Here is a 9054-nt window from a genome sequence, read left to right as displayed (position 1 = left end):
CCTCACAATGTCGCCATAAGCCATCGCTCGATATTCTGCTTCTGACACTAGACCGAGCAACCACAATTCTGTTTCGCTTGCTCTTTCAGACCAAATTCCTCCTACCAAGACACAATATGCCAGATACTGTAGAACGGTCGTATCAGAAGGGTGATCCTGCCCGAATCAGCATTCTGAGTACCAACGATCTCGTTCATGCCTCTGACCCGCTCAAGACAATAAAACCTTGCTGGAGCTGATGTTATATACGAAGAATGCAACAACTCTGCATCCCAATGACTATCACACGGAGAATCCATAAAACTGACTCAAACAACTCACAGAAAAGGAAATGTCAGGTCTTGGTCACTGTAAGTATGGTCACTTTAATTTACCAACTACAAGTCCGTCTATATCTTGCGAGCATCGCTAAGAGGGCTCCCGCCTGTCCTGGGCATAAGTTTAGAATTCGGGCATCCAATCGGCATGTCACCGCGTCTCTACCAACTGTGCATTCCTGCGTCTTCAAGAATATCTAAGGCATACTTTCGTTGTGAGATCAAACAACCTTGAGCTAGAACTCGCGCGCCTTCCAATACCCAGTAAAAATACTTTAGTTTGCCCAGGATCCTTAGTCGAACAAGTGTTCGAAGAGAATGTTGCTTCAATTTAGTAATGACCATCCTGGTCATGCGCTCATCTGTCCGGGTAATCACCAATGTCGTTCAAACATAGACCAACCAGATAAATACCGAGAGACTCGAGTGCAGAACATTGCCGATAGGAATACACAAATCGATCAGTGCACATCTCACTCTCTTGAATCTTGCCAGAAATTCTCGAATAACGCTGTGGCTGAACACTAGAACCAAACCCCATGTACTCCGTAGGAGACTGCTGCTGTCGCCAGTACGCAACTAAAGTGACCCGGACTGCAAGCGACAATACAAAGCCACGAGACTCCCGCATATCTGAGCAAGCCAAACCCAGGTAAGGTTTCGCTCATATAAACTATCCTCGAACGGGTCACCGTCTGTAAAAAAGCTTCTGTACATGTCCAGCTTGACCTAGATGGGGCCAATTGTTGCGAACGCAACAGCCAGTGGATAGATAAAAGGCGGGAGCACTGCATGCTCTATCTTTAGCCACAGAACGAGAACGGTATCACTGTAAGTCGAGCCCCAAATATCTGAGTATACCTTTGTGCAACAAGACGAGCTTTAGACGACAACCTTACCATCCGGACGCCACCTTGACTGCTGAGCTAATTTGGATCAAACAGTTGATCAAGGAGTTGAAATTTGGTGAGATTAGTCAGATGGGACTTGTGTGTGATAATCAAGCTGCTCTTCATATTGCGTCAAATCCAGTGTTCCATGAGAGAACTAAACACATTGAGATTGACTGTCACTTTGTTAGAGAAAAGATACTCTCGGGAGATATTGCTACAAAGTTTGTGAAGTCGAATGATCAGCTTGCAGATATTTTCACCAAGTCCCTCACTGGTCCTCGTATTAACTACATATGTAACAAGCTCGGTACATATGATTTATATGCACCAGCTTGAGGGGGAGTGTTAGAATAGTCATGTAAATAGGAGTAAATAAATAACCCTAATCCAATATATATTAGGAGTAGGACATGTTATGTGTGTATATATATAGGGCTCATTGTAACATATGAATATACATTAATAATATATTTTCTCCCGTGCTTTCTCACAAGACGCAAGGAAGAATCAGAAGGAATCACTAATCGTCCTCGAAACAATAAAAGGCCTTCCTTGAAAAGAAAATCAGAAGAATTTGCAACAGATGAAGCCAGGTGTGTTTGCCAATCAAACAACTCAGGATGGGAAGAATTTGCTTGCTGTAATTCCTTCTCCAAATCAAACGAGCGACTCGAGATAGCCAAAAATTGAGCAAAATGGTGCCGAGATAGAGCATCCGCCGCCAAATTGGTACGCCCAGGCTTGTAGATAATAGAAAAATCATATCCCATTAGCTTACCAAGCCATTGTTGTTGTTCCGGAGTTTGTATGACCTGGTCAATGAGATTTTTGAGAGCCTGCTGATCCGTATAAATAACAAAATGTCTCCCAAGCAAATATTGTTGCCACTTACTCACAGCCTGAGTAATGGCAAACATCTCTCGATGATAAGCCGAGGCTTTCTGGATTCGGGGACACAATTGCTGGCTAAAATAAGCAACTGGGTGTCCATCTTGAGACAGCACGGCACCAATACCAGTCCCGGATGCATCAGTCTCCAGACGAAACTCCTTGGAGAAATTTGGCAATGCTAACACCGGTGTTGAGCCAAGGGCCTGCTTCAATGTATCAAAGGCAGCTTGAGTACAAGCATTCCACTGAAATGCATCTTTTTTAAGCAAATCAGTGAGAGGACTAGCCATGGAAGCGTAATGCTTAATGAAGCGACGGTAATAGCCCGTTAATCCCAAAAAACTTCGCACTTCTTTGACATTCTTTGGAGTACCAATTTAATATACCCTGAATTTTGGGAGGATCCACAGTCAAACCGTCATAGGAAATCACGTGTCCTAAATAGTCTATTTGTTGTTGGCCAAATAGACAATTAGATTCTTTTGCAACTAAGCAGTTGTCACGAAGCACTTGAAGGACTGTTGCCAAATGCTGAAGATGCAAATCCCATGAGCCACTATATACCAAAATGTCATCAAAAAATACAAGTACGAATTTCCGAAGATATGGCCTAAATACGCAATTCATTGTGGCTTGAAAAGTCGAGGGTGCATTCAATAGACCAAAAGGCATCACTAAAAATTCATAGTCACCCTCATGAGTGCGAAATGCAGTCTTAGCAACATCCTCAGGTCGAATACGGATCTGATGATAGCCAGATAACAAATCCAGCTTGGAAAAATATCGAGCGCCGTATAATTCATTGAATAATTCATCCACAGAGGGCATGGGAAACCTATCACACACAGTGATAGCATTCAGAGCTTTGTAATCTACACAAAATCGCCACGTACCGTCCTTTCGAACCAAAAGAACTGGAGAAGAAAATGGGCTTGTACTGGGTCGAATAATGCCTTCCCGAAGCATATTCCCAACTAACTGCTCCATGACTTGTCTGAAAATACGGATAACGATATGGTTTCACATTCACAGATCCTTCCATTGGCAATAAGTGGATAGCATGGTCTTGGGAACGAGCTGGAGGTAGACCATGTGGTTTGCCAAAAACATCTCGAAAATCTTGCAAGACATTAGACAACTCAGGAGGATAAGAAGGGGTTGAAGAACCAACATCCTGAACAAGTTCCAAGCAGAAGTATGAAGCTATTGCATCCATAGAGGCCAAACGCCGCAGACTTTGAAGTTGTACAGGTTGAACCTCAAGCGGTGGTTCACCATTCCAAACATAGCGAGTTCCAGCCAGAGTGAACTCAAAACAGCAGCGACTATAATCTTTTACTACTGGGCCAAGAGTAGCAAGCCAAGACAACATCAGCACCCTGGAAAGAAAGGACATATAGCTCAAGAGAAAGGAGACACCCTTGAATAGTGAGAGGAACATCACGAATCACTCCTTCACATTGGAGACGCTGACCACTCCCAACCACCATTGAAATATTCGGGGTAGAATCCACCTTAAGATCCAGAAATTTTGCTACCCAGGGTTGAATAGAATTATGGGTACTCCCACCGTCCAACAACACCTGAACTGGGGAGCCATTAACATGGCCACAAAATCGTAAGGTGGTCGAGGAATTTCCACCTGCCAAGGCATGGTAGGATATAGCCGAGTGCAATTGAACCTCGAGGCATTGAAGCTCCTCGGCCAAGATATCATCGGGAACAAATGAATCAGAGAAGTTAACCAAGTCAGATGTCTCATCTGTGATGATCAAGAGATGGGGAAAAGGTTTACATTTATGACCAGGAGAGTTATTTTGATCACAAGAAAAGCAAAGTCCTTCTCACGTCGTTGTTGAATCTCAGCAGGGGAAAGGCGTTTGACAGGAAATTTCGAGGTTGAATAAGATGGATTGGAGGTAGATGGGGGAGGTGGAGGTAAGGCTAGTTTGGAAGGAGGAGTTGGAAGCAAAGGTGGTTTAGACACCGAAGGGCTTGCAACAGAGGGGGCTGTTTGGAGTAAGGAAATTTACTTATGGGCTCTTTAGACACTAAAGACTTCTGCTCGTACTTACAGTGTTAAAAAAAGCAGGCGCTTCCTCGCTTTAAGCGAGAAGCGAAGCGGAGCGGGAGGGGTATCGCTAGCAGTGTTAAAAGCGGCTCAGGTATGCATAAGCGACCGCTTCTCTCTAAAAAGCGAAAAGCGGTGAAGCGCCCAGAAGCGATCGAAGCGGACGATTTTTCAATTAAAAGGACCCAAAGTCTTTTTTCAAAAGACCCAAATCGCTATTTCTGTTTTAGCACTTCTTCGATTTCTTTAGCAGCAAACTAGGGTTCTTCAAACCAGCGATTTCTTCCTGACTTCAAGCAGCGATTTGTTCAGGCAAACTAGGTTTCTTCTTCTTCTTCTTCAAGACTTCAACAGTACAACAGCAACTTAGTTTCAACAGGTATGTTTTCCAGATTTATTTTCATTCTTTTTCTTCTTTTTCTTCTTTTTATTTTTCTTCTTCTTCTTTTTTTCTTTTTCTTTCTAAACGTCCAAAAAGCGCCGAAATGCTGGCAAATTTTTTTCAAAAAAATTCTGCCCAGTTTCTGCCAAGTTTCTGCCCAATTATTTTTTTTTTTTTTTAAATTCCGCTTCACTTAAAAAAAGCGGGCGCTTCGCTTCTCGCTTCTCGCTTTTCGTGAAATGGGGGTTGTCGTTTTTCCTCGCTTTACGCTATTTTTAACACTGCGTACTTATGGGCCAAAGAAATAGCCTGGCCTAGTGTTGTGGGCTCATGCACTGAAACATCAGTTTGTATGTCCATCCGCAGTCGAGAAATAAAACACTCAATTAGAAATTCATCTGGTAGAGCCATAGTCTCATTAGAGATAGCTTCAAACCTGGAGAGATATTCCGCGACGGTGCTCAATTGCCTGAGTTTGGACAAACGACCCTCCGGTTTCAGCAACAAGCGTTTTTTGAACCGACTACGAAGCTTATCCGCAAAATTATCCCAGTCAATCAATTGCTTGTTTCTATAAAGCCAGCGATACCAATCCAAAGCTTCCCCATCCAAATAAAATGACGCAAGGGTCAGTTTATGTGAATCCTCAATGGAATAAAATTTGAAATACCTCTCTGCTTGGAAGACCCAAGCCTCAACATTATCACCATGAAAACGTCCAAGTTTGACTGGCGCCGGCTTATGCCTTAAAGTTGGATAGGACACCCCTGGGACGATGGATGAAGTTGTAGATCAAGACCACTGTGACCAGTAGTATCAGGTATAGATGGACGTTGCTGGGAGGATAAGGTAGTTAGTTGAGACACAATATCTTGCATTACCTTCTGATTTTGTGCTAGAGCAGAGCGAAAGTCAGCCAGGTCGCGTGAAAATCCAGACTGAGTTTCACGCATCTCCATCAAAGGGTCTGCGGGATCTTTAGTCTTGTCCGACATAGCGAACAAGTCAATGAAAGCACCAAATGTTCTAATCTCAAATATCACACAATAATTCAAAGGAAACTAACTGGATTTCTATTAAAGAAAAGTACTTGCAAACTATAAACAACAATAACTAAAGAGATAAGGATAAATGAGAGGGGAAGGAAACAGAATAGAAGTAGGCAATAGAGGTACTGAGACGAAGAGGATTAGGAGAGATTCTATCAAATTCAACCTACTACTACTATGCTATCAATATGCTATTTAAGTGATTCCCACACATTGCTATTTAACCGTATTCCCCACTACCCATTATAGTTCATCCATATTCCCCACTAAACAGGTTTCCGCACGTAGTCCTTCAATCTTTGGGCTGGTCATTTATTTCGTTTGCTTCTCCTCAGCAGTCCAATTGGCCCATCAGATTGTTCTCGTGTTGACCCATCATCCATGTTGTCATCTTGCCCAATATCAGTCATAACAGTATGGTTCACCAAATGTCGGTTCTTTGATCCTTGTAAATGTGGACTATTTTAATGTTTTGTATTTTAAATGAACGAGCATTTACCTTGGATTCAACTAGTTTTTAAGATTCTCTCAAACTAATACTAGTAAGTTAAAATTAATTCTGGGGTATAGGTGAAAAAAATATACTCTAAAATGGCGACTAACTCATTTGTCTAATTGTTTAAGAACTTCATCCAATATATTTTTAACTAGTATAGAGTCTTTAATAGAATTTCAAAGTATTGTTCACATGAATGGAAGAATATTAAAAAAATAAAATCAAGCACACTTGTTCAAGAATTCCGTTTTTTCCACTTGAAATGTTGATAAAACTATAAAATTAGCAGATATAAATGCTTCTCGTCCTTCAAAGCATGTTGTGCATGAATTTATTTATTTATTCAAAAATATAGAACTGATTAAGGGGGCATTAGGTGCAGATACCATATCGTATCAGACATCACATTGTCATGTTGTTATATTCAGCTAGGAATTGACTAATTTGTTGTGTAAGAATTATAGTCTAACGATCCTACACCAAAGTGGTGTAGCATCCCACGTGTTTACCTCTCCTACCTTCTCCATCCATTGTTCATGAGGCGGTCCACCAATTAACATAATGATTAAGTTATATTTCCTTAGAAAGATTAACTTGAATTATCTTTGATATAGATGGCAATGGGGCACGGCGGGGCATGACAAATCATAAACAGGGCGGAGTAGTTTTTTTTTTTTAAATCTAAATTAAAATTAACAAGTTTGTTTTTCTAAACTAGTCAAATGTAGGTAAATGCAGTGAAAATGAAATAAATTTGTATATGGGGCGGGGTTGGTGAAGCAGCTTTAATCTCCAAAGTAATTGAAGGTACTTGGACTAATAAGTGCTCAGAGTTCAGTAAAATTTAAATGGTTAGTTTCATAAACTTATACTTTATTTACTTTAGAAAATATAGACCTTATTTTTAGCATGTTTTCCGATATTTTAGAAAATCATGGGCATATAAAATTTAAGTTTTAGTATTTTTCAGGTAACTAATACTTTATGTTATACTTAATGAATAAATTTTAAGTGCTAATGCAATAACTTAAGTATTTAATACCACATCATATAATGTGACATGGCAGTCTACAAAGACAATAGTGAAAACAAAAGTTAATACACTCATTCAATCTGTAATCAGTTCATCTATCACAAGCACTTTCCATTTCTTGAGGACTGAGCTAATATACTATAAACTCTGAGTCTATATAGTCAAATGCTCCAACAAGGTACTCTTCAAACCAAATAGAAAATTACTGCGTAGTTAAGCATAATTAATGGCAAATTAGGAAAGCAATGTTGAAATTACCATCCTGTAATGGTCAGACTTTTCGGTTTTCTTAGTGAAGCTAGGAACGAGACCCCATTTCATGCAATGAAGAACAACGCCTTCGTCGTTGGACTCGTCTTCTCTCCTTACCACTGGTACATTGAACCCCGGCGACACATTATACGACGGCCGATACCTAAAAAAAAGGGCTTACACAATTTCATTTTCAAAATTTTTAAGTTAAGAAACATCAACTTTCCACCAACATCTTTCTAAAAACCCTATAGCTACTGAACAGTAAACTGTTTAATTTGAAAATAATTAGAAGCTGAAGAAGAAAGCGGTTACCGGTTCATGTCAACGTGACGGACGCGGCGGCCGTCGAGTTGACAAGCCCGGGGAAAATCATCGGCCCTGAGAGTACACCGAGCTCTTCCGCACATTAGTTCCTGCACTTCTATCAGTTAATCGGCGATTCTGTGTGTGTGTATTTTGGTGTTTCTCGCTTTTCGATTCTGGAAGGTGTCAACTAGGAGGAAGCAAAGGCGGGAAGGAAATAGGGGAACCGCACGGGTGTTTTGGTAATATATGTTGTTTTGGAATGTGCAGCTTGCTAATGACCGTTTGATTAGAGTAGCACCGGTCTAGTGATTTGAGATTCTTTTTTTGTCTGTTTTTTCTCAAATCCTTTCGTTTCGCAAGGGAAATTGGGGCAAATTAAGGGTGTGTATGGTACGAGAGAAAATATTTTCCATGAAAAATGTTTTTCTAAAAATGTGTGATTTTACCACTTTTTTTTTTATTTGGTTGGTGAGTGAAAAACTTTTTTCGAAAAAATATTTTCTGGTGATTGATTCGAGAGTATAAAATATTTTTTGTTTTTTATGCTACTCTCCTCAATCCACCTTTCCCAAAATCATCATGTTTTACATGTTTCATGTACTCCTTCCCCTCATCACCGGGACTCTATTTTCTTCAAGAATTTAATTATTCTTTTCATATTCATACAAACACAAAAGAACTAATGCGCTATTTTATCTTTTCACACAAAAATAACGTTAAAATTTAAGCTCGATAACTAAAAAGAAAATATTTTTTTGTTGAAAACGAAAGTATCATTTCTACATAAGGAAATAAAATATTTTTTCTACACCATGAAAAGAAAGTATTCATTTTGTTGAAATGAGAGAAAATACTTTTCTACATCATGAAAAGAAAGTACTCACTTTTCGAAATAAAATAAAAGTACACTATTTACAACATGAAAAGAAAATACGCTTAATAATATTTCTATTAGGGTTGATGATGAGCAAGGTTGGGGCGGGTGGGGTGTGGTGGGAGTAGGGGAAGGGGTGGTTGGGAGCGGGTGAGGTAGGGTTGGTTTGGGGGTGGAATGGAAGGGGTGGGTGGGGTGGTGGTATGGGGAATAGGGTGGAGAATGTTGAAAAAGAGTATTGGAAAATACTTTCCCTTCTTTTGATAGGGAAAATATTTTCCTATAATTATGGGAAAATGAGTTCATGAATAAAATATTTTTCAAAACATTTAAGCCAACCAAACATAAAAAAAATTAAAAAATAATCTCCTTCATACCAAACACACTCTGAAAACACTTTTGGAAAGAAGTTCCAATAGAAATTATAAATTTCAATACATTTCTATATAAAAATTAATGTTCGGACTATGCTCAAAGCATGTTTGGC

The 9054-nt window shown here is 39.8% G+C and overlaps 2 protein-coding genes across 2 annotated transcripts in view; both read right to left on the bottom strand.

Annotated features, from left to right (window-relative positions):
* Positions 1–7966, bottom strand: part of LOC109205179 (putative SOS response-associated peptidase YoqW) — a 16648-nt gene extending 8682 nt beyond the window's left edge. The window contains exons 1-2 of the mRNA XM_019367861.1: positions 7700–7966; positions 7391–7547 (exon numbers count right to left, since the gene is read on the bottom strand). Of these exons, the coding sequence (XP_019223406.1) occupies positions 7391–7547; positions 7700–7794 (252 nt within the window). The 5' untranslated portion in view covers positions 7795–7966. The remainder of the gene's footprint in view (positions 1–7390; positions 7548–7699) is intronic.
* On the bottom strand, positions 2163–4618 carry LOC109205188 (RNA-directed DNA polymerase homolog). The gene has a single exon (XM_019367870.1). It carries the CDS (start codon positions 3086–3088, stop codon positions 2405–2407), a length of 684 nt encoding a protein of 227 aa, XP_019223415.1. The 5' UTR covers positions 3089–4618; the 3' UTR covers positions 2163–2404.

This window comes from Nicotiana attenuata, chromosome 2 (assembly GCF_001879085.1).
Source record: "Nicotiana attenuata strain UT chromosome 2, NIATTr2, whole genome shotgun sequence".
NCBI classification, from domain to species: Eukaryota; Viridiplantae; Streptophyta; class Magnoliopsida; order Solanales; family Solanaceae; genus Nicotiana; species Nicotiana attenuata.
This window is presented reverse-complemented; position numbering and strand designations above follow the sequence as displayed.